At 40.3% G+C, this 26,374-nt stretch overlaps 1 protein-coding gene across 7 annotated transcripts in view; it reads left to right on the plus strand.

The window, feature by feature from the left end:
- Window positions 1-26,374, plus strand: part of LOC106925267 (low-density lipoprotein receptor-related protein 1-like) — a 107,631-nt gene that overhangs the window by 25,611 nt on the left and 55,646 nt on the right. For all 7 annotated transcript variants that reach the window (XM_014999475.2, XM_014999476.2, XM_014999479.2 and 4 more), the window contains exons 3-7: window positions 9,187-9,324; window positions 14,230-14,349; window positions 15,254-15,382; window positions 16,626-16,889; window positions 25,715-25,877. In XM_014999475.2, the coding sequence (XP_014854961.2) occupies window positions 9,187-9,324; window positions 14,230-14,349; window positions 15,254-15,382; window positions 16,626-16,889; window positions 25,715-25,877 (814 nt within the window). The remainder of the gene's footprint in view (window positions 1-9,186; window positions 9,325-14,229; window positions 14,350-15,253; window positions 15,383-16,625; window positions 16,890-25,714; window positions 25,878-26,374) is intronic.

A 26,374-nucleotide genomic window follows, 5' to 3' on the forward strand; every position in this document is an offset into this window, starting at 1 on the left:
GAGCGCATCGAACATAAGCTGAACCACTCTGTGGCAGCAAAACACTTTCTGGTGTGGCAGTGGCTGGTGAGGAAAAAATTCAAGAGTCAAAGTTAACCATTTTCAATATCAATAAAGCGTTTAGAGATGCGAGAAGGTTTGGCAAAGAAGTGCAGTTTCTACAACATACCGAGTCATTCTTATGGTTCACAGTTTGAGAAAGAGCACAACTTTCAGAAGATAACAGGAAGGGTAAATAGAGTCTAGAAAATATGCATTTCGTCATGTTTTGAGCAATCTGTGTCTTTAATGAAGCATGTTGGATTTTGAAGAGTGCAACCTTCTGGGAGTGCCAGAGTTAAGTTTAGGGTCTAGATTCTTCCAGGCTGGCAAAAAGTTTTTTTCCAAAAGGCCTCAGGAGCAGCAGTGGTTGAGCACAGGTTTTCCAAGAATACGGTTCTGAAAAAATTAAGAAACCACAAGATTTTAAAAAAAATCCCCTACAAGCAGACCTCGTTCTACTAAGTGAGGTGCTGATTAGTAATCTCCTGAAATCCAGGTAAAGAGCATGTGATTGAAAATAATACAACATGACAGACTCCTTTAACTTCTGAATTGATCCTTTTCTGGCATGAACTGAAATATCTGAATAACTTGCAACTGTCTGCTTTCCAAAGCAGAGCCTCTGTATGTACAAGGAGGATGGTCATTGAAAATGAAAACAGCAATGTCAAAATTCAGTTTTTTTTTTTTTTAAGTAGAATCTGATTTATATTAACATTTAGTTCATGCTTAATTTTTAATGTTCCCATGGGTTGTTTAGTGTCTTTTGAAGAACTATGTGACCTGTGGGTCTTAAAATCTCCAGGTCCATTCAGACTGACATCCACAGCAGCTTCTGCTGTTTTAGTAATGCTAGGCATGCAAACTGCATTAAGTGCTAATATCAGATGATAAATGTGGCTTAAAATGTAAACTAATAATTTCTTTTCTACTGAAGTCTTATGACAGGAAAAATTAAACAAAGTACTTTAAATGCATCTTCTGATATCGTAGTTCTAAAGAAAAAAAAATCAGAATCAGCGGGTTAAAGGTGATTGGAAACATAAAAGTGAGCACAACATTCTGATTGGTGCATCATCAGGACCTTTCACATTCATTACATGCGTTGAGCTGCACAGAGACAGGACATAATACTGGACTCCAGCCGTGGATAGAGATGTCATCCTTCCTGAATATAACAGGCTCAAAAAAGGACCTGACAGAGCCTGTTTAGATTGTTAAATACAAAATAATAGGGATGCTTTGTTTTTTTTTTATTGGGTTTTTTTTTTATGCTCCTGACGTGTGTTGGCCTTAAATATACACTGAACACACGAAATTAAAAGCTTAAATTACTCAAAACTCAAAGTCAACTTCTTCAAAATGTCCCACTTATTTCCTTTGTGTATGCTGTTATTTTACTCTGTTTACTTTTGTTCTTTTGTAACGAGCAGTTAAAATATTTTTTTTTCATTATGTCGGGGCAGTTTTTGTCCTGCATGTGTTGCAATGTGCTTTGCTGATCAAACTGTTTGCTCAGTGGCTGCTCTGCCCCCAAGGAGCACTGCTGCTTGTGTGTTTTGAGAAGACTCAGTTTGTTGTGCTTGTCAGGGGGGGGGATGGATTTAGCCTTCCTGCTTTGCTTGTAACCCTGCCAGCTGGCCCAAAAGCCCCTCCACCCCCCATGAAGGAATAAAAATGTGCTGTTGATATCTTGGAAGGCAAGCAGAGCCAAGGATCCAACCACCAAACACAGAGTGCAGTGAAGCCATCACACAGTCTGCCACCGGCGTTAAAGCCACGGATCGTTGGAATAAACAACATTTGTGCTGCACATGTCTGGCTGAAAACAAGCACAGTGATCCGCGGCTGTCAGAAAAATTTATATTTAGACGTCTCGCCGTAACTAAGACGCTACAGGTGCTGTTTCAGTGGTAGCTCAGAGTGTTGTTTTCCACCTGTAGGCTGAAGTATTTAAAGGATTTCTATCAGATATATTCAGTGGATATTGTTCCTTCCCTGCTTTGTGGCGCTTGCTGTGCTCGCTCTGCTGTCCATAAACTTTTTGACAAGGCTTTGTGGAGGGCAGACGTTAAACTACCAACTCCCAGGGGATCCCATCTGTCCACTCTCAGACTCAGCAAAGCATTTCTTGGATCTCGATTCTGATGCCATGTCCTGGTTGTTGGGAGTTTTGTTCTGCTGGCAGGACAGGCGAGAGAGGAAGGTCATCGGGTGCCTTAGGGCTGCAACTGAGAATGGGCCATGTGCTTCAAGAGCATCGTGCCAAGGCGATAGTCAGTGAAAATAAGGTCATAAGGGGACAGAAAAACCTTTGCTGCCTTATTGATAAGAAAAGAATGACAAGACGGCCAAAGATGAACACAGTTTTTATTTACTGTATGGCTCAATGACGTGACGCTCAATTTTTTTTGTCCGGCTCTACTTGTTACAGTTTAAAAATCCTCATAAAAAGAAACCACAGATATGTAATATACCTCACCAAAATGTCATGCGACTGTCCGAACTCAATTACTGTTTCAAAAATTTCTTAAAATGACATTAAATCTGTGCAAACATATTTTCTTTTCTGTTTGGTACAATTTTCAAAGTCTTTTCTTCATCCTGTACAAATTTTCAAGGCATTTTTAGTTATAACTCCATTATAATGTTTAAATAAACATTGTCCGAAAATGTCATTTTAACTAAATATCATGCGGTGCGACCGTCAAGAAATCCCATTTTTGCACTTATATTTTGAAATCCAGTCAAAAACAGGAGGTTGCATCATCCAACAGCCTGCCAAGAATCCCTGGACACAGCAAAGAGGTGTAGCTGATAGTGATTTGGTTTACATGTGGACACAGCTAGAATGACCACATTGATTAAATCATCAATATTCTAATTTATTAATTTCAGTGCCATCACCTTCAAAGCTGCAGAGTTTCAAACAAAACTAAAACACGTGGGGAACATTTTATGACCATTATCCTGTGTTGGTATGTTGAGATATCCTTTTAACAGAATTATCTTATGGTAAAAATGGTAAATTTGTATTGCACTTTATCAAGTCTGAGGACTCCAAAGCTCTTCCACTGCAGTCAGTCATTCACCCACTCAAACACACATTGATGGTGAAAAGTTACATTGTAGCCACAGCTGCCCTGAGGCAGACTGACAGATTTAAGTGACCAGACATATTGAAGCTGGTGCCTCTTCATCACTTTTCCCCTGCTGGTGACCTGTTTGCTCCCACCCTCTGCTCGTCAGCCCCAGTCTCACCCTGCATGGCTCAGGTCAGACTTCACATGTGAGGCCCCTTACAATACTATGGCTCAGCCTATTTTGCAGGGAGTCGCAGCCGATTTGCGTGATCCGAACAATGGCCTTAGTTCTTTGGACCTACAATAAACTACCCCCAAACCACCTCAGTCCCTCGGCCTGGAAAATAGCATGTGATTCATCACTGTGTGCTGCGGCTTAAAGACTCAATTCGTACAAGGCTTCAAAAATCCTGCATTACCTCAATCTGGTCTTGACGCTTGAAGAATGGCATTGTTCAGAGTTTTCAGCGTTACTTACCCAAAGTGCTTCTCCAGGTAAACACAGAAGGTACAAAGATGCTGGTTAAATCAATATGTGAAGCAACGTGCTGGTCTGCCGGTCATGGAGACGAGACCCAAAAAGTAGGAATAAACATGTTCAGATTGACGTCAGTGGAAGCTTCTTCTTTAATTGCAGAGCAGCAGTGTACACCAAACCACAAACCAGCAACATGAACAATGGATGACAGACTGCTGAAATATAAATGGATCTAAATTGGGTCTCGCTGGAGATAGGCACCAGCATCCCTTTGCCCCTGCCTGTCACAGGGACAACGGTGTGAGAAAATGGATGGATGGATCCAGGGGATGAAACAACTGCTGCATGCTGCAAGATGGAAAGTACGAGAACATCCACATTAAGCAGTTTGGTGACGGTATTCTATGGGCTGGTGCAATCAGGATGACGTTTCCATCACTAACTGGACTCTCACTGGGCAGGTGGGGGTAAAACCCATAGGCCTAACATGGCGTCATACTTGTGTGACGACAAACATTATATATTAGTGACCTTATGCTTGTTGCAAGCAGTGACATTTTTCTGTCCTCCAATGGTGTTGTGTGACACCAGTGGCTCCGCCCCATCCGTACTTTGCCGATGTCTTATGGACCTACAACTAAAGACACGCCACTCAATGGAGACAAGGTGTTGGATGAGGAAAGAGGGGAATCTCTGACGACATTTGAGAATATCTCTAGTAATGAGACAGTATTTCGTTCTTCATAAATCTCCACCCTTAAACCACTTGCACTTTCGTTTCTGCACTTTTTTGTTGACGCAATAGTGACATCATAATCAGGTTCCAGTCTACTTAAAGGTGTACCATCAACAAAATGGTTAGAGAATGAAGTAGGAAAGAAAATCTAACTAGAACAAAGCTTTGAGCTTGCTAACTTGGCTCACTCTCAGTGGAGAGAAGTTGAATGAAATGTTTATTTTAAATTAGCAATGCCTTTTTCCACTGTGACTCCCACCCCGGCTGCCAGGACCCCGCTAGAATGAACCCTTTTGTCCACCGTATTTGGACGAGGTGTCCCACATGGTCTTCTGGCTTGGCTCTCTGGGTTTGGTCACTTATATATTCTGCCTCTTGAGAAACAGCGTGCCTTTTCCACACGTTGGCTTCCCATTTAAACATTTACTGTAAATGGGTCAGCAGATGTTGACGAAAAAAATGAAGGGAGGAGATGTAGAAAAAAGAAGATTACTGGACTGTGTCCACACAGAGGAAAGAAAAATTTGAGTCACGGAGCCATGTGATTGGTTTCAAATATCAGCCTAAGGAGAAAAAGTTGCTTTACTTTGACAGGTTATTCAGTGCAAAGTAAAATCATTACTCTCCCTTCAACTTTTTCACAATTTGTCACTTATAAAAATATAGATATTATTGTGATAGACCGACACAAAGTACTGTAGAATTATAAAGTTGAAAGAAAAAAAACACACAAAAACACAATAGATTTATTTTTTTTAAGGATTTCTTAAAATCCTGGTTACTTTTATGTGGTAGTGACTGGAAAATGGGCTGTGAGAGAGACAGGAGACATGCAGCAAAGGTAAACAGGCTGAGATTCGAACCTGTGACAGAGAACATGCACGCATGGGTCGCATGCTTCGCCCCAAAAATGGTAGATTTCAAAGTTTTTTCAAAACAAAAGTCTTGTAGGAGTGATGTGCGACAGTAGTGTCCTATGTTTTAGTCCACCTTGTCAAAATGTTATACATGTATATAGAGATCTAAACAGAGATCAGACTTTAAATATTGTTGCTCAAGGGCAAATACTGTTCTTGTTTTTTTTTTTTGTCATTTGTTTTCTTGTGAAGATCTTCATACTGTATGTCTGGGGTTTTACATTTTACAAGAAGAGTGATCAGACAATATATTTTGCACTTTACAAGTGCAGAGATGATGGTGTTATCTTGCTCTGAGGAAACAACATCTGACTCATAACTCTTCTTGATAGGACTGTCAGTGTGCTAATAAAGATCTGATGTTTATAATGTTTTAAATCGTTGCGTCAGTTTTTGGAGAAAGCATTACCAGAGAGAGTTATGGCCCAAGCATACTGCAGACCTATTGGATGAAGGGTGTTATGAGTCACCGGGCCGTGCATCAAAAAGTCACAAGACTGGAAATTTCATCCAGGAAAAAAAAAAAAGAAACAGTTCAGGAATATGATGAGGAAGAGACGATCTGTCTGTTTCCACTTGAAGTAGTCATTCATTGTCTCTGTAGGAACGATTTTCCCTTTATTTTTATGCACTTACAGAGCCATAAAGTCTCATCTGACAGCATTGTGCTGCACCGGGCCTGTATGCCAGTGCATTGGTGTGCTTATTGTTCATATTTTGCGTCTGGGTTACATGTACACAGCAGACACAGTGAAGGTGGCCATTTGGCTAGATGAGCAATAGGTCGCTCCTGCTGGTTTCCTTCCAGCAGCTCTATTTTACTGCTGCAGTGTCTCTGGGGATGTTTGCAGGGTGCATCTGCCGGTTCAGCAGGCCAACAGCAAAGATGGAGATCATGAAGTCATAAGCACTGTGTTCACATTTCTGCAATTTAAATCACAGCTGCATGATGTCAGAAATGAGATGTGATATTATTTTTCCTGTGGTGAATATCACAATGACAAAAAAAAAAAAAACCTATGGTCTTTGTTCATTAAAGATGTTTTACAGTGGTGCATTTTTTTATTTTTTGCTAAAATTTCCGTTAACCATAAAAACACAGTTTACAGAATCTAAAAATTAAACTGAAGACACTCAGGCAAACTTGCAAAGAGGCCTAATAAAAGGACTCTGATGTTCTGCAACACCTCTAGAGATGTGGATGTGGAAGCTTGTGTTTTTTTTTTTGAGGGGCTGGGCGGGTAGATTTTATCTACAGCTACAGAATAATTAAAGTTACCCTATTAGCAACAAACCATATCGATAGCAAATTTAAATTTACACAGTTTCTTACTGTTGGTGAGAAACTTTGAAGGAGTGTTGCTGTGGCACCGCTGAAGAATAAAAATGTAATATATTTACATTATATATTGACAGCAATGAGGAAAGTGGATGAAATTACAACCACAGAGCTAATTATAGCTTCGTAGTTTTATTACATTATTTTAATTATGATGATATTAGTTTATTAAAGACATGGAAGCTGAGAATAAGGTCTAGTAGCTTTAATAAATCATCTCAAAATTAGCATTTTTTTTTTCCGGGTAACTGCATCTACAATTAAACAAACATGAAACAATAGATGTATTCTTACTTGAAATAGAAAATTTAACATCACAGCATTAAAAGTGGCTGTGAAAACTCCTCTACCTTACACTGAGGGTTTATGCAGGGACAAGGGCAATATGCAGAGACCTTTCCTTTCAGCGCTGCTGTGCAGAGCATTGTGCAGAAGTCTGCTTCATCAATCCTGCTTGCTGCCTGAAGGGAGGCCCAGGTGGGCCAGGCAGGGCAGCATCAGACAGCCACTTTATTTCACTCTGCCTGAGGGAAATTAGTCTAATCTAATAGGAGGCTTTTAGGCGGTCTGCGTGAATAAATAAGCGTACTCTCCGGTTCTTGGTGTGACTTTCGCAATCAAAAGTTTTCCTTCACCTATTTTGCCAAGAGGCTGAGTTGTCACTCAGCAGGAACAGCTTGTCTGTTTCGTAAATTAAGTCGAAAAAGAGAATTTAAAAATGGAACAGAATATTTAACTTAAGACCGACTTCAATAATTCCTTGCAGGTCGTAGACAAAGCAGACAAAGGTGATGAAATGATGCATGTGACGCGGGGACCTGAAGTCAGATGCAACACCAGAAGGCAAATGGAGAACGCTATTGATCAGAATCTCAGTTAGAATCTCAGTTAGATGGATCATGATACACAGGATCTCATGATCAATACCGCCCAGAGTCTCAGTCAGGAATCAAATTTCTTTCACCTTCGCTGCTGCTTTGGTGTTTGGTGGTAAATAGCGAACAGAGAGAGATCAAATAAGGGATCAATATTCTGCTGAAGATCTCTTGCTTTATTGGTTGCTATGTGGAGAAGTGTGATTTGATTAACTAATTAAATACAATGGGTAATTTGGAGAAACAAGTTCTTTACTTTCTTTATTTATAGTCTAAATCTATTATGGGTCAAGGTTTGGTCATTGATCACATAGTGAGCCAACTATGAGTCAGTATGACCTAGGAGCAACCAAAGAAACTGTTTGATATTTGCCATTGAAAAAAAAACAAACTAAATAAAGATAGAGTCCAACTTCAAAAAGAATATTTAAAAAATCTATTCTGAAAGGAATGATGAAGCACTGAAAGCACATGAAAACCGTTGACCAAAAATTCCTCTACTTGGAAATCAGCTCCAGGTTCTTTTTTAAACCCAAGTTGCTCTTGGCCTTTTATTTTGTGTTTTGTGGCGGATACAGCAGAAGATGGTTGGAGAAAGCATATTGGCAGCATCGTGAGTGACCAAGGCTCCCTGATGTTTGCGGGGAACGAAGGCTGGTCCAAGTTTGCTACTGTCAGAATGGAAAGAGGAGCATGGTCTGATTATTCCTGTTTGTGCTTACAATATGTGGATGGGAGTGTGTGTGTGTGAATCATCTACGCAGGGAACAAATGGCACCAGGATGCACTTGTTGCGATGTTTTTCCTGGTCTTGGTTTCAGCCGTCCTGTTGAGTCCAGGCCTGGTCAGGTCAGGTTAGTAGCAAAAGAGGAGCCAACGTAATATTAGGCAGGTGGTCATAATGTTATGCCTGATGTGTGTGATTGGTAATGGAGTTCTACATGCCTTTTTATTCCTTCTCTATGTGTGTTTTTTAAAAACCAGGATGGTGTCATTTTGCTTTTATTCCCTTATGCAATCATCTTCTTCACCAATAACAATCTGGCCTTGAATGACAATGCAGAGCGGTGCACCTGAGTGCACTGACACACAAACACGAAAACACACACACACATCCTGATGGATAAATGCAAAATGTTACAGAAAATAACACAATGCAACTGATCATTTCTTAAATTGTAATTCATTTGGCTTTTCATGGAAAATAGAGCTGTGTGCCGATAGCTTTTGTGTCTTCCTGTGCTGTTTTGGAGCATGTTGTTTGGTTTTATCTCTGCAAAAAAAATGCAAGCATAGAAAACCACAAAACATAATTTTAGATGAAAGGTACGCTGATGTGTTGATTTGAGATCAAAGAAATGTTTTCTGCTCATTCACTCTGACAAATGTGCCGCCTGATTCGCGGAGCCCCCCAGCTCCAGCATAAAGAGAGGCTGAAGGAGTGACAAGGGCTTTATGTAGATACTTTAAGGGATTTTATTGGCAAGACACATTGATTTCACAGCAAAGCATACGTCACATAGTTTTAACTCAATAATAACACAAAAAAGATTAAAAACTGTTTTGCTTTTTTTGTTTTTATATAAACTTGACTCTATTGCCAAGAAATGAATCCTTAACTTGTCAGGTTTTGTTGAGTTGTATTTCACATAATACAACTCAGCGTCTCCCTTCGTCCCTGTATGCTAATTGCTTTTTGTTGCCATGTTCTCTCAGGTCCACACAGCACGGTTTCACGCTGCCCACCCAACGAGTTCCAGTGTGGGGGGACAGAGCTGTGCATCCACATGAGCAAACTGTGCAACGGCGTCTCAGACTGCACCGACGGCTGGGATGAGGGACCTCACTGCAGAGGTAACGCCGTGCTCATCACCTAGCTGGAAGCGGTTTTGCAAATACGAAATATGCACTAGAGCAACTGGATTAACGTTACAAGGTCTGTGTTAAAGACTGCGTGATGTAGCGTATCGAGACTGCTGTGAGTGTTGGACGTTCTCAGCGTGGAACAGAGTCGAGATGCTTTATTCAATCTGCACAAATTGGGGAAGTCGCCGTTCTGAAACTTGAAATTGGGAACCTGTTTATGATGACTCCAATCAATGTTGCGTCTTTTTAAAGAAATTGCTGACTGAAGTCAAAACAAATGAGAACCAAAATATGAAAAAGAGCTGATATAAACGCATTACGTGTGAAATCTGAGGGAGCAGAAGAAGTAAAACTTTCATTATTATGTTATGTGAATTAAAGGTTAACAACCAGAAATAATCTCAGATTACACAACAAATCAGCGGATGTAGAAAATCAGAAATCTGTGCCAGTCTTGCTTTAGTTGTTGTTCATTTTTGAACATCTTTGGCAATATTTTTGAGCCATTTAAGAAAAAAAAATAATAATTGCAATGTCCGTCTTGCCCTTCAGTAATGTTATCATGTGAGTTTAAGTAAATTATGCTGCAGCCTGCTTTTGATGCTGTAGCCAGCTTTGATTTGAACTCTAGCTAAGACTGTTGCGACTTTATGCAGATTCTCCATCTGCACCAATGAAGATTTACTCACCTCAACATGGAGGATTCTTCAAGTGACTGTCATGCAGCAGACATGGCCATATTTTCTAGTTATGTAGTGATAAGAATTATGTAATGCAATCGAACACATCAGAAACTTTTCCATTCAAGTTTTTTCTTCTAGTTTGTTTAAAGTCTGATTTCTTTTATTTTTTTTATTTATTTTTTTGCCCTTCATTTAGATTTGGGCAAATTACTTCCTGAAATCTTCAGGAAATGTTCCTCTTTAGATGTTGCTTTGCTGTTATGATCAAAAGATGTCCGCTTAGATTAATACACTTCAAAATTGTATTTGGCTTATTTAGAAGTCAGGAAAACATTTGAGAAAATCCATAATGAATTCATGATTCGTCATAAGTTTATCTATTCATGTGTGCCAAACATGTCTTCCACTGAGAGATAACACGTGGGAAACTTTGAGTGGGGGAGGCTGCTTCAAGTCTGAAAATAATCTTTATCAGTTAAGATGGTTTGTTTTGCATTCCTTGCTCTTTCTACTGGTTAAACAAGATGCAGAAAAAGCATGAAGAACATGACTTTTTTTTTTTTTACTTATTTATTAAAAAGAATCAATCAAATAGTTCTGCCCAGCCATTTGGGACAAGACCTGACCAATCCCATCTAATGTTGCTGCAGAAAGTGTTTATGCTAGTACTCTTTGCTTTGCAATATTCATCGAATTCTTTGCAAATTCTTGCAAAGATTGTTATTCCTTTCCCTGCAGGCTTCTGTGCTCAACATCACTCAGAGGTTTTTGTTATTTGTGTATAATTCAGCCCTGGACGCATCCAGAATGAGGAAAAAATACCTCAGATACGGAAATATCTTCAGACTGGATAACAGCTGTGTGCCGAAAGTCCACCGGCTGAACTGGGACATAGAACAGTGAGAACCACAGAGCCCCTCTGCGGGTCACTGGGAGGTCAGACAATAAGATCTGGTCCTCAAAATGTGATTCTGCTCTAATCCACTGTTCTGGGCCCAGATGCTGACAGACCACAGCTTTCACTTCTTTGAATCTCTCCTTGTTTTCTCTTCTTCTCTCACACTTTTAACCTCAAAAACAATGTTTGGTTAACCCCAAATTCATGTAGTGAAGACTTTACTCAAATTAAACCAAACATCAGCTTGTAAAAAAGTAATATTTTCTTAAAAATCTTTTTCTGTAGTTTGGTTCCTGTTATTTTATTTTGCTTTGAAATTAGTTTTTTATTTATTTTTTTATTTTTATTTTGGGCCCTTCAGAAATAATGAAACAACCAAATGGCAAGACAACAAGCAGAATCAGCCAAACAAAAAGCTTAAGTAAATAAATTCTCAAAACTTCCCCTCCGTTCGTTATTTATCAGTTCCTCGTCCGGGAAGGACGAGGAACTGTTTTTTTTTTAAGTTAAGCAAATATGAGAAAGTATATTTTAAAGTGATTATTAATAAATATGTTCCTTGTTTATGTGTAGTTATTTTAATTGACGAACAAGTGCTATTTAAACAGATACAAGACCAGGAAATAGTTGATATGGAAAAGAAAATAGTTTATCCATCCATCCGTTTTCAGGGTTTCCTCAGTGTATTATAAGCCCGGTGGGTCTAATGTTGACCAATCCCAACATTAGATGGGATTGGTCAGGCCTTGTCCCAAATGGCTGGGCAGAACTATTTGATTTATTCTTTTTAATAAATAAGAAAAAAAAGTCATGTTCTTCATGCTTTTTCTTGTGCCCCCACCAGGCTTAGCATTGCTTATTTATTTAAGTCTTTTTAAAATGTTTGCATTTTTATAGTTAGTGTTCAGGTGTTAATCTTCCAATCTTTCAATTAAACATAATTATCAAAGTTCAAATTTCATGTCAACTTTAAACATTTTTTAACTCAAAAACACGACCGGCTGCTAGCACCCAACCACCGGGCTTAGCAGGTTTTCTGGGGAAAACCTTGCTTCCTCTTGGTAGAGTCATGAAGAAAAATGGTTGAACAAAGCTTACTAGTGCTACCTCCGACTACGTTTTAAACCTCAATGGTGATTTCTCGGCAAAAGGCAACTTACCCACTTCCGTGCTCTATATTTCACCTACTGCCACACCCTTTACCCCGATACCTGCACCATATACAAATGATTGAATCATCATAAGTGGCACTCAGTTCACTTCTGTGACAGGACTTGATGCTTAAAGAAAGGAGTTAATTTCTTCAGCTTACAAAGGCTTTCTTGATATTCATGGAGACACGAGAAGCAGAAGAGGTGGAGCTCCAGGGTTTCTATGAACACAAAGCAGATTAGAAGATTTTGAGGGAATGATAATGCCAGTATTTTGTTGCCGGTCATCTGCTTGATAAGAAGGATTTTAAACCAAAATAGCCCGTAGTTTCAGTTGCTCCAAAATAAACACTCTGCATCATGTGTCACAGAGGGCTGTTTACATTGTTTCCCTTAGTGGTTTTCTAAAACGGTCTCTGTTGCTCAGACTTGTTTTGGAAAATCCCGGGCCTGTCTGTAATTTGAACAGTGGTTTTCCCAGCAGGAGTGCAGTGGGAAGACCTGCGTATTCCTCTTGTATCCAGTAAATTAGCATTTCAGTGGTTATGAGGTGCAGGTCAGGTGGTACACATTCCCACACTGAGTGGATGAAGGGCTGCGGATATAATATGAAAATGCACCAGAAGAAGAAATCCGTTGGTTTCTGTGGGTTAACCGAGCGTTAAACTCCTGTTCAGGTTCAAGTCGACAGCGAAAGTGTGGAATTCCTAAGTTGGTAGCTGGGCGGTGTGAAGAGGAGGCTTTTGATCCCGTCTCGGCCTCGAGATAGGGTGTTGTTTTTGTCTGAGTAACAGTCGGCCAGTTTTCCTGGGCAAAGTGATTCACTTGCGACTGGTGGATCTCAAGTGGGTTTGACATAACTCTGGTTGTTTGACTATGAGTCAGTGTGTCCTCTTTACACATCACAGGATGTTCACTTCACTGCTAAAAACCACCTTAGTTTTTAGTTTTTTCTATATGAGGTTGTTCCTCATATAGAAACCTTTATGAGGTTTCGGTATGAAACCTAAGATTTGGTTTCATACAGAAAACGGGTGTGTGCTTTGGATTCAGTCAGCCTTAGCACAGAGTCTGTGATTTCTCTTTTTACATCTAATATCTGCAGAGCTTCATTCACTCCTGTACAATTAATTTAGGTGCAGAGCTTCACAATATATAAAAGTTGCAAACATTGTCACAAGTGCCAGAAATAACTGATTGGATGCAGTATTTAGGAGTCTAGGATTCTCCAGGCCAGTTTCCTTAAAACTTTGCTTTTGGGATCATATATTGGTCTAAATGAAGGGAATTTAGTAAACATGAACTCTGAGGTCTGATGTTATTCTCAGACCTTTTCAATATTCCAACAATAGATAAACTGATTTTAGGTACAGAAAAGTTAAAAATGTGTATGCTAGACTTTATTCAGTATTCTACGTTACTTATGACCTTCCACTTGTTTTCCCATCTTTCCTTTCCCCCTCCTTTCTTCTTTGAGTCTTATCTGTACTTTCTTGTTTCCTTCGTTCCTTCCTTCCTCATTTCCCCACTCCTCATCACTCATACACTTTTTCACTTCCTTCCTTTTTTCCTTTCTCCCTCAACACTTTTTTCCTTCTTTCCTTTTGTATCACTTCCTTCTGTCCTTGATATTTTTCCTTTTTTGTGAAGACCATATTTTTTCTGTACCTTAAAAATATTTTGGTCTTCTTTCTGAGATGTTCTTCATTTGAAGACGAAACGCAGATCGTATCTCCTGACAGTTTATGATAAACCGAGCTGACTCTTAACTCATCGTGCCTCTTTGCTGGCGGCAGCCATGGACAGACACATTATGTTATCCTTTAATATCATCCTCACAGCCTTGGGGATTCTCAGCAGAAACAATTACTCAAGAGAAAGCAATGCTTTAAGGATTCAATCCACAAAGTTGGTGCGGCCTCAGAGAAACAGCCTTTTACTCCTATCACAGGACAGTGATGAGATTTTATATCAACTGGGACAAAGAGCTCATGTCGCTGTGACCTTTCGCTTTTCTGACGGGGTCATAAAGCAACACGTCCATCCATCTCCCAGAGTCATTCTGTAAATATTTTAGTGACACAAAATGCATTAATAAAGTCCTGCTTGTTGTTTTATGTGGCTCATCCGTTCACTGCTGTCCTCCTCTGTCTGCCTTCAGTGTACATATCGAACTGCTCGATCACTGGCTGTCAGGAAAAGTGTGCGGTCACCCCGCAGGGTCCGGCTTGCTACTGTAAGAACGGCTACGAGATCAGCTCCGATGGAAGGACATGCAAAGGTGAGCTGTTTGTCTTTACATAACCTGCTGATGCCTGTGGAATTAGGAATTAATAACCATTTGGTGCCTACGTATGAAATGCTTTCAATGAATTGAACGTTTTTTTTGCATTTGCATAAACATCCGCTGCCACTCTTTGAAGAGTCCACTGCCTTTAATTTGTGTTGACGAAAGCTACTTAAAGATATAGTAGGTAACTTTTTCAACAAATATGCTTTTTTACACATTTGTTAAAACTGTCACTATGTCCAGAGAGTATGAGACTGATAATCTGTGAAAAGCTCAAACTCCTCTTCCTCCTCTCTATGGCTTTTCTGACATCTGCAGAAAAGCACCACTCCGAGTCAGAAACAACCAATCAGAGCTAGGAAGAGGCTCTTACCGCTGTCGGTCATCCTCGTGTATGCGATGCTCACACCCTCCTCCTTGCTTTCTGCTGCACTATGCTCCTTTCCCACAACGCAACAATAATGCTAAGGCTAGTTAGCGTGGCTACTGATGATGGCAGATAAATGGTTTTGCTATAATTTTAAGTTGTTTTTCTGACACTAACTCAGCTGCAGCACATACACGAGCATGATTTACAGTGCTAAGACCTCCCTCCAAGGAACTGGGAGTTTGCGTTACCTTTGAGCGGTGTCCTGTTCGCAAAAAGGGGGTACGGTTGTTTATGTGTTTGATTCTAGACTTAATTATGGACCACACAAAAAACTGCATCACAGAAAACAAATAGTCTTAAAGGTTTTCAATAAGGGATCTTAGTTTTCTTCTATTTTCACCTGCTATATGGATAATCTTTTTCATAGAGTTTGGGTCTCTTTTTAGGTCATTCCTACCTGAAGCACATGCTTTAATGAACTCTGTGGCCATCTGTGCTTTTTTTTTTTTTTTTTTTTTGGCTCAGACTTCGATGAGTGCAGTTTGTACGGGACCTGCAGCCAGACCTGTACAAACACCGAAGGCTCCTACACCTGCTCCTGTGTGGAGGGCTATCTGCCGCAGCCAGACAACCGCTCCTGCAAAGCCAAGAATGGTGAGAATCAACAGGAAACAGTGTCTGTCTGTGTCCAGGTCTGGAGCTCTGCCCTTTTTCGGTACAGTCAGCAGGATTTCTAGTTAGTCTTAATGAATATCAAATCTGGTTTATAATAGTTTCCCAGTCTGGGTAAGGATGTGTGGAAAACTGGTTGAGTTACAGGACTGTATTCCCCTTTTCACTGTCTAGAAGACAAAAAAACTGAATAAAATGAATTACACATTAATTTATTCGTAAATAAATTTCTTTATCTTTGATTTGTAGCAACAGACTCGATGTTCTTGTCGAGTTTTTTTTGTTTTTTTGAGTAGATCCAAGCATTCAGAAAGTCAAGAGAGTTCTAGAACCGTCTTGAAAAGTTTTAATAAGTGTGAGATTTGCTTATCCTTTTCTTGATGGAAACAGAAAGCACAGCATGTAAAAAAAGTTTGAGTTTCCAGACTTTATTCTAATTCCTAAAAAATAACACTCTGAAAATGAATACTTTAGACCTCACTTGTCATAGATTTTCCACATTGAAAATCGAGTTTACCATTTAATTTATAAATATTTAGATTTTTGACATACCGACTGAGAATCTAGTCAGAAACTGAGTACTGACAGCAGCCATTTATAAGGTTTTTTTTCTAGCATCTTGATAACCAGACCTTTATTTTTAAACCAGGTCTAGTGTAGATGGTAGCAAGTGTGACTCGCCACAGTAAAAGACTTCTGGGGTCTAAATGAATCCGCCTCATAAAATCGCTGCAAAGTTAATATATATATATATATATATATATATATATATATATATATATATATATATATATATATATATATATATATATATATATATATATATATATATATATATATATATATATATATATATATATATATAAGTTTGTCTAGATGTCAGAATAAAGAGTGGACTAGCCCTTTACCGCTCTGCTAAATTTGAAGCAGTTTCTGATTTTTGAAACATGAGAATCTTTATTGGGAAGGTGTCTTATACTCAAATATTCATAATTCTAGAAATAAAATCCCATAAAAATCGAGAACGTCATTGTGAAATATTTGGAGCTTGGAATTGGAAAACGTGTTGGAGCTTCCCTGTTGTGTTTTTGACTTGAGGGAAACAGTGCAAAATACATATTATACAAATATGAACGAGGAGTGAATGAAAGAGATCCAGAATAAACCGGATCATTTCATGTTCCTCCTGTCAGCTGTCGGCAAAATCCCTTTGCTCCGTTTTCAGTTCCGGTGGAACGGCTGCCCGTCCTCCTGATAGCCAACTCCCAGAACATCCAGGCCACCTCCCTGAGCGGCTCCACGGTCCACAGCCTGCTGTCCACCAGCACCAAGCAAACCACAGCCATGGACTTTGTCTATGCCAAGGAGACAGTCTGCTGGATCCACGTGGGAGACTCCCCCTCATCCACACACCTCAAATGCGCCTCAATCCCGAACCTGAAGAGCTTCGCCGAGGAAAAAGTCATCAACATCTCTTTCAGCCTCCACCGTAAGCACTGCTTATATTAATAACTTGAAATTGATCTTTTATACAACCAAGCGAACAAAAGCAAATCGTCAGGCTCCTCCAAACCCTTTTCTTCATACAAGCAAAGCAAACATTCACAGCTGTAGACGCCGATCAGCAGAAACACGATGTAGATGCTGTAGTTCTTATCAAAGAGTGCACACAGTCGTCATCTACATGGAAGGCCTTTAGCCATTCTTTTCTCTGTGTTGATTGATTATACAAAATACAACTTTAATGGGTTTAAAATCAATAAGGATTTCCGATCCACACAGGTTCAAATATTGACATACCCTCACACTCATATCAAACATCAGGAAGTGATGCTTCAGTGGCGTGCTTTTTGCAGTCATGAGTAAATATCTGTCCTTTGTCCTGTTGAAACTTGTAGTCATTTAGTTTAACCAGGCAGCACTGCAACCTCAGATCATAACTCTGCCACCGTCGTGCTCGACATTCACCGGAGCGTGCCTTCGTTTCGAAGCCTCAACCCGACTCTAAACTTTTCTTTTTCCGCTTTGGCTGAAGATCTCTGTTTTTGTCTCAGACGACTAGTACGCTGTCTTCCAGAAAACATTTTTTCTGATTGCACAGCTGCCGCTTTCAGCTGAGCTCGTAGGTGGACGTTTTGCAGTGGCTGCTTTGTTCTGGTCATCACCGTCTCACTGCATTGATAACATGAAACCCACCTGAATCCGGACTCATGGTATTCCAACAGTTTCCAGTCTAGCCTAGTCTAGTCTTTTCCAGAAAGACATGATCATATTTTATCCGACAGGGTCAGATTCGGTCGGATGGTTGATATTTGGGTACAATTCGACAATTATCCTGAACACACCTAAAAACAAAAAAATAGACTGCTTGAAAGTCAGGTCAGTGGAAGGAAACCAGCCAGTTTAGGTAAGTTTAAATATCCATGGCAGAGTAATGCCTGGACTTTCCACATACAGAAAGTCTGCTTTCACTACAAAGTGAAATGAAACCACACCTTTAGTTTGTTCAAGAGTTAAATAAGTTTGGGGAAAAAAGAAAGCATACCAAAATGTCACTAAAGTAGAGCTGAGCGTAAAACCTCTCGGTGAATAGACACCCTGAGACCTTCTGCTGCCCCGTCTGCAACCTGTGAATCATAAATATTATGACAGCACATTAAAAGCAGCTGTTCTTTTCCACAGCTTAAGTTTCGCTTCACAAAAACACGGGCGAGCCTTTTCTCCCATTTGCAAAGAAGAAACTTCTAGAAAAGACAAAGAGATCTGAGGGGCCGGACCGAATGCAGGCGTGTGCTCTCACATGTTTGTAGCTGCGCTGCGTGCAGGTCACACAAAAACACACACGCCCACATCCCAATCCCCTTCCTAGCCTTTATCATGACTCTGCTGCTCCAGCCAGGTGCTCTTTGTCATGTTGACGCTCGGCTGCTGCGGCCGGCTTGTCTTCAGCAAGTCGACAAAGAAGCTGTGAATGGAGCGAGCTTATCACGAAAAGCCTTTAAGGAGTCATCGGGGTTTGATGCTTTAAGACGTGGCTCGCAGAAAGTTATCGGTCCTGTTTATCTGCAAACACAAATCCGTAGTAATGAACATTAAACGTTACTCTCAACTCTATTGTCTGCTCCTGGTTTTCCCTGTAATCCCCTAATCCTCTCAGTATAGTCTGCATAAGAGAGAAGGTTAAGGAAGTTTAATAAAAAGCGATTCCCGGTGAGACCCCATTGTCAGACACAGAGCACGGGTTTAGTCTGGATGAATGGACGGAGGAGAGGCGGAGGAGGATGTCTGATGTTGGTTTGTGTGGAAACGGCACTAAGGAGAGAAACTGTTAGCATGTGCTGGAAGCTAAAAGCTTTGAGCTGGTTTGCAGGAAAAAAACTTAAAAAAAACGAAAAGTCTTGGAATACACCTGGCTGAACTTTGAGCATGCTCCATTTCTGATTTTTACACCTCATTTCAAGAGCAATTGCAAGTTCATAATGCTAATTTGGGAGCTACTGAAATAGGATTTTCGTTTTTCCTAATGGTACATCTGGGGAATAAATTTAGTTGCAGCTGCAAGGAAAATATCAAATGCTTTTATTGCAGCTGCAACTCTATTAACACTAAGAATTAGAAAATACTGAACTATAAACATGGCTTTATGTCACTGCCTTCTCTCCATCCTTCTTTTTGCCTGTTTTTCTTCGGGCCGTTCGTTTCCTTCCTTTTTTCTGTTCTCACTTGTGTTCTTATTTCTGTCCGTCCTTGTCTCCATTTTTTCTTGTCTTTCCATATTGCTTATTTTCATCCTTCTTCTTTTATCATTTATCTCCTTCCCTTTCTCCCCTTTTACTTCATTTTGTCTTTCTTTCTTTTCTTCGGTTTTGGCCAATGCCAGCTTTCCCTCCTCCCATTTCTGTCATTCCCTACTTTTCTGTGGTGTTCACTGCTTTCTCTCCTTTTGTCCATCTTTCTTTTCTTTCATCCTTCTTTTTGTCCATCCTTCTTTCCTCCTTCTGTCCTCCCTTCAGACATATCTGTATTTGGTTTTTGCAGCTTCCTGTGACTAGCATGTAGCCTCATTAGCTAACACCAAGCTAACCCTACCGGCTTTTCCTAACTGGAACGTAGTTTAACTGGATGGGAGCCTTCATACTGCAGGTTTGGCTCCTGCTGTCCAAGGCAAATGGAACTGGGTGTTATTTATTCATGAGAAGTGTTTCCATGCTGAGCTTTTTTTTTTTTTTGCTTTAATTGTGTAACTGATTTTTTTTTTTTCTTCTTTTTATCAAATCCCTCCAACAACATCAGACTCTCTCCCGGAGAATAAAATCAATGTCAAGAGATTACACTGATCAAAACCTAATTGTTCAAAATTAAAACAACAAAACTGCTATTGTTGTTACGAGTTTATTTTTTCTTTTGTTTTCATTCAAAACACTCCCTCGCTAATCATTTCTGTGCTCAAGGCTGAATCCCAAATAGTTTCCCGCTTGCTGCAGAAAATTTGACTGGGAGAGAAAATCCTGAATGATGAAAGCTCACAAATATACGTCAGCTTATTTAAAACATATTGGAACTGATTGCACGTTTTCCCGTCTTGTCCACGGTCTTCCTGTTTCTTTGAGACAATAATTGCAAACCAAGCAGACCTGCAGACTTGTCTCTGCTCGCCTGCCCTCTCCGTGTGGCTACAGATTCAACACGACAGGTTTGACTTACTCGGTAGGTCAGCGGTGAAATGAAAAGTCCAAATGATGGCAGATTTGTTTTCCACTTGCTTGCGCCTTGTCATTTGGAAGCACAGTTTGTTTCTTTCATCGTGAATAATATCGGACAAGCGCAGACTGGGGAAAAAACTGTGTTGCACAAGGAGGTTAAAGCACAACACATTTGGCGTTCATAAATAAATCCCCCCTAATCGTCCTGGGCTGCCTCAAAAATATAGCATCCAGATTTTGCTGAGTTTAATTATTGCGTTGTAGTTGTAGATAAAAGTCAGTAGCTGCTGCTGTGATCCAGCTGCTCTCTCCGAAGATTTGACTGCTTACAAGTGATGAATCAAATTAAGAGGGAGTAAAATTTGCGGGAAATTCCTTCGGCTACATCTGGATTCTCCTCGCCTGTCCTCCAAACACACTGACGCCCCCGCTGGCACGCTGTGGCTCCCGCACGCAGACCCACTGACGGACTAACAGACGTATGTTTGAGAGCCCACACGGACAAAATGCAAGAAGCGTTGAGGAGCGAGGAGAGGATGTTCACAACAGGCGGTGAGAGGAAGTAATAGACAGACATCGAAACTGCTGCATCTGAGAGAGAATAAAGTATCTATATTTAATATTCCTGTTTGAATGTATTGAATAATAAGGCATCAATCTAATTAGAGCAAGTGTTACATAAGGGTAAGATAGTTGACGTTTGAACTTTTATATTTAGGATTGCTGAGACAAGTGACGTGCAACCAGACGCTCTGTAAAAAAAAGAAAAAAAAAAAAAGTGTGAAAAATATGCAATATGAATTTTCTCATCTTCTTCAATAATGTGAAATGAGTCCCCAGGCTGAAGAGTTAATCTTTCCTGCTCATGCAGAGTGTTAGTGAGGAGGAGGAGGAGGAGCAGGTTTATGCTCACAGTCAGCGAGGATCCAGCAGCAACCAATGGCAGGGGTGAACATTGCAGGAAGTTATGCACATGTGGTTGGAGTGAGTCAAGACCTCAGTATGCCACAGATGAGCAGTCCAGATGTTTACCCTCCCCCTCTCCGCGTCCTTCCTGCTTGTCTTTCATAGCGATTACTTTTACTGTATTTTGTCAAACCCTTCATCGTTGATGGTTAGGCTTTTACGTAGAGAGCAAACACAAACTCGTGGGCCATATTGAAGCGTTTTCTGCCATTTCTGATGTTTTTGTACACATCGGTGTGAAACACTGAAACATTAAAAAATAGCAGCATAAGCTTCTAATCTGAGTTCCTGTTTTCAGTTGTATAAATCTGTTTGCGTTTTGATTTTTGAAATTCTCATGCCAGAAAATTAGCTATGAGACATGAACAAGAAAACTCATGTAGTGCTTAACACAAAATGGGACCAAACATGGGGACTGTGGCCCTTGGCACCATCCATACAGCATGACAATTAGTTGTAGAAGTATTACATTTTGTACATTGAAATAGTAAACATTAATTGGGATTTATTGTAACAAACAAGCAAATCAGATGCATGATTGCTTAGAGTAAAGGAAGATGCATTGTGGGTTTTTGTTTAGCCTCCTTTACTCTAATACCCCTAAATTAAATTCAGTACAGCCTATTCCCTTCAGATGCCACAGATTTGGTAATGGAGCTCAAATGTGTGAAGTTTAGCTTCAGTGTAAATCTCGCTGTTCATTGAGGATGAGAACAAATAACTTATTAACCTTTCTGCAAAAATAATGTGTGGAGGACAACTTTCATTGTAAAAACTGGCAGCAGAATCATGCTGAGGAAATGTTTTTTTTCCCCCAGAAGGTCAGAGTTAATAGAAATATGATGTAAGGTCATCCACAGTGAAGGGTGTTAAAGCAGCGGTCATCAAACTTTCTGCCACGCAAAAAAAATATGTAAATGTAAAGCATTTAATAGTACAATCTGTCTTTATTGTCCATTAATTTGGGCTCCAAAGCAAATCACCTCGCACAGTTTGATAATCCATCCTGCACTATTTTGTCTGTTTCATAGTTACTAAACGTTTTAGTCTGTTGCTGAATTACACCGTCTGAAGTTCATAGTCACTAAAAAGTAAGCGGTTTTGGGTACATGGAGGCTGATCTCCGAGCTGTCACTAAGTCCTCTCTCCCTGCTTGTACTGCAGAGCTACAGTACAGCTGCTGCTCTTGCTTCGGCCTGACACTGGTCTAAAATCTCCTTATGAGGTTATGGGAACTCAAAAGGCCAGCCAGTCAGCGCAATTTCTAAATCATCTTTTCCCTCCGACTCTTCGGTCAGCTTTAAGCTTTCTATCCTTGCCTACTTTCTCCATTTTTATACATTTTTTTTTACTCAGCAGTTTGCTCTACACCATCAAATCCCCCCTCCAGTTTAGTGGGGGTTTCATTTTACAATCGGTATCACAGAAACATTAGCTTCAATAAAAAGGATTTGACTAGCTCCACTTCTTTTGCATTTCGATTTAGGCTGTGTAAAAAAAAAAAGAAATAAAGGTTGGGGGGGGGCAGAGTGTTTTTTTTCTTTTTCTCTTTTCCTTTTAAACGAGACAGAACAGAGAGGACGAAAACACAGAAAAGGATCTGTTTTCCGAGAAGACGACTAGGTGAAGAAAGCAGCTGGTTCTGTTTTTTTAATTACGCCATGCTTTCTTTATAGCATAGTTTCAGACAGACAGAGCTGCACTTAATGAATCCAGACTCTATTCCCGCCTCTGGGGAGACGGCGAAGGGGAGGGATGATGCAGCGAGGACGAGAGGCAACAGAAAAGTTTCCTGATTCGCTGCCATTTTGGTTCACAAACAGAGCAGAAGAGGCGACCTGTGTGCAAAGGAGCCCGTATATTTCGAGTGCAATTTTCTAATATTTCACATTCGCCCCTTTTCCTCTCCCTTGCATTAGTTTTCGTTACGTAATCAGTGAGAGTGATCTGCCGAGCACCTGGAATGACTTAAACTGAAATAACTCAGAGCTGCTTTGCAATCAGTTCCCAGATTCCCATAAACCTCAGAAATTCTGTTGCTGCGTAGCCAAGTTTCCAAAGTTGAGATACGATTCCCCCCCATCTCCCCACTGTTTTCTGTTTTTTTTTTTTTTTTACATTTTCACCAGTTTTTTTTTGTTGTTATCTTGCTACTTTTTGTCTTAAGGTAACTTTAATTTAACCCAGAATATTGGAAGATATTCATGTTTCTCAAGCTGCACAGAAAAAAATAAATAAATAAAAAAAAGTGTGAGTTTTTTGTAAAGTCCAGAATTCTCAACCGGATGTTCTCAGTTTTATTGGTCTTTAATGTCCAGTTTTATTCGGACTGTTGCACTGAGAAATGTGCTCCATCATTTCCTGTGTTTAGAAACATAATGTGTTCCTTCCCTGGTCGGAGGAATGGATTCTCTGGTCTCCACTGAAACACTGCAGGACTGGATCGGGCTGGAAAACAAACCACCGCGTTGGATCGCCGTCCTCACCACTGAGCTTTGCGCAAACACAAGAGTCTGAAGACTACGAATGCGACTCTGACGTTTGTGTGTCAGAAAGGCTCTGTGGAGAGCTGAGCTGGCAGCAGCTGTGAAAATACAAGTCCTTGTGGCTTGTGAAGCCCTCCTCCCAACATTTTTCTTGCACCTCATCTAAATTCTTTACTGTATGCAAAAGTATAGGTTTCGCAAACTGGGGATTTTTGATATGGGCCGTGCGGGCAGTCGCCCAGGAAGGCACAAGAAAGGAGCGCATGAGTACCAGATTTAAAAAAAATATACAGTTATTTGCAAGTTTTATTTATGTACTTGAAGTAGGTGGGGAGTTGGTATCCCTGTGTGTTATCGTTCTTCATCCTCGAAAAGCTGGTCTCCAAGAAAAAAAAAAGAAAAAAAACAGTGACAAACCGAGAAGCTGAGATTGTAAATGTTTCATTATGTTTTAAACTGAATTTAGCAATAAAAATATCGGTCAAATTTGAAAGTACTTTGGTATTCATAGCAGTGAAGGGAATGCAAGAAACTGCAGGTGTTGAGCAACCACTTGGGGGTTGCTGGGGGAGATTGCTGATCTTAATCCAATCTTGTATCTAAATAAACTTAATGTCCATGGAAATCCCACAAGCGGGACTCCTGAGATATTATCCATACATATAATGTTTGGTCTGACTGGTGTAGATTTGACTGATGTTGGAACGAATGAGGGCAGCCACATGCATCAAGAAGCTTCTGATTGCCCAAGAAAGACTCTTCCAAAGCTCCAGAGGAGGACTGATGTTGTGCGCAAAGTGTTATAAAATGATGCCTTTACCTTCCATCCATCCAGTAATAGGTGTAGGATTCCTACTGATGGAAGCACTGGGCTTGGATAACTGGCAACCAGGTAGTGAAAGTGAAAGTGACTTCAGGTCTCGGGATGGAGATTCAGAGAACAGAAGCAGCACTTTGTTGTTGACGTTCTCCATCTCTTTCGTCAACTCCTGTTTGCACATGACACTTGCGTCCATGAATGGCCAGAGATATGAAGAGGTCTCCTGATCTCTCCTCTGTGGAACATGAGTGAGATCGGGCCGAATGCGAACTCTGACCCAGAGACGATGCCCTGGATCACAAGGGGCTGCAGGAGAGGAAGCAACGGCTTCATGACTCAGTTCTGTGACCTTTCAAGCAAACGGCTTCATTTGTTTTCCACCACTCCTCCTGGGTGGGTTTTTGTCTGTCTGTTGTTTTGTATGAACAAATGGTTTCATGACGAAGACACAGTTGTACATCGATGAGCTTACAGGCAAGAAGGTAACAGGACAAAACGCGCTGTTTTTGTGGTTTTGTTCTTCAGTTAGTATTTAGATCTGTTTCATGGTGAAAACACAGAAAAACCAAAGGAGACCACTGATCACTCTTTCTGCAAGATGCCTAGTCAAAGTTTTATTAACTTAGTTTGATATTAGGCATTATTAAGATTGTTAAGCAGGAATAATAACATATACATCAAACTGTTTACTATCTTAAAGTTTTCAGAATGCAGTGCTGCGAACAAGTTTTTAATTTATGGATCGCTTTTGCTTCTTGTCATACTTGTTTCTGACGAAGACAACAGGAGCAAATGTGGATGATGAGTTCATTTAATTAAGGAAATAAAATAACTATCTAAAACAAACTGGCACTACGTCAGGTTCAGTATGGACTCTGACGGGGAACTCCAAAACTTTCATTTAGCTCATTTTGAGTCATTCACAAGGGAAGTTGCTGCAGTGCTGCGAAGCTCAGGCTTCTCCTGCAAAACCTTCTGGTAGAAAGCAGGATCCATAGTACCATCATTTGTGCTAAACCCTGAAGCAAAGAAGTCACAGACCATCACTCCACCACTACTGTGGTCTTTCATGATTTCCTGGATGAGTTCACAATGTGCTTTTGGAGTCATTTTGGTTGGCCGGTGACTCCTGCGAAGATTCATCACTGTTTCATGTTTTCTTCATCAGAGGATAACAACTTTCACTGTGGTTTGCTGGAGTCCCAGTTCCTGAGAGATGGCCTTTATTTTCCCACAGACGTCAGGCTTATCTGTTGTTTTTAGAAATAATGACTCTACATCACCTTGCACCTCCTGTGTCCCCTCATGTCCACTCATCTCTTCTGTTTTTCTATTCCAGATGTGGAACAAATGGCCATTGACTGGCTCACCGGAAACTTCTACTTTGTGGATGACGTGGATGACAGGATCTTTGTGTGTGACAAGCAGGGGCAGACATGCGTCACCCTCCTGGACCAGGAGCTGTACAACCCTAAAGGCATCGCTCTGGACCCCAACATGGGGTCAGTACACATCTAGATATCTCCAGCTCTGTGAACCTCATCCCCGTTGTTTTACATGTGAGGAAAAGTTTGATGAAAACTCAAGTCTGTTAGAGGCGACTGGACTAATGCCATCTTTCTACAACATGATTAGCTCTGAAACATCTTATTAAAAATGAACTGGAAGGGGTAACTGAATACTTGAACGTTGGGTAATTGAGTACAGATGTTTTGTTTGAGCCACGAGTGCCTGACTGCGTAGGTTTTGAGCATAAAAGTATGTTTTCACTCCAACCCTGTTGTTTATAACAAAATGCTCCATCTGCTGTATCAGCAAATGTGTGCATATTTATGTAAGACTGTCAGGTTAAGTTGAGATTTTGGGTTTTCCAGGAAAGATGAGTTCCTATGAGTCAGTGTTTGTGAACGTGCAAAAGAGAATTTTGGGAAGTTGCGTAAAAGCTGGCAATTATTTATTATTGCTTATTTGGTGAGGTTTTTTTTTTTTTTCTAGTTAT

This window comes from Poecilia mexicana, unplaced genomic scaffold, assembly GCF_051168715.1.
Source record: "Poecilia mexicana isolate PSO_F unplaced genomic scaffold, ASM5116871v1 scaffold_5, whole genome shotgun sequence".
NCBI lineage: Eukaryota > Metazoa > Chordata > Actinopteri > Cyprinodontiformes > Poeciliidae > Poecilia > Poecilia mexicana.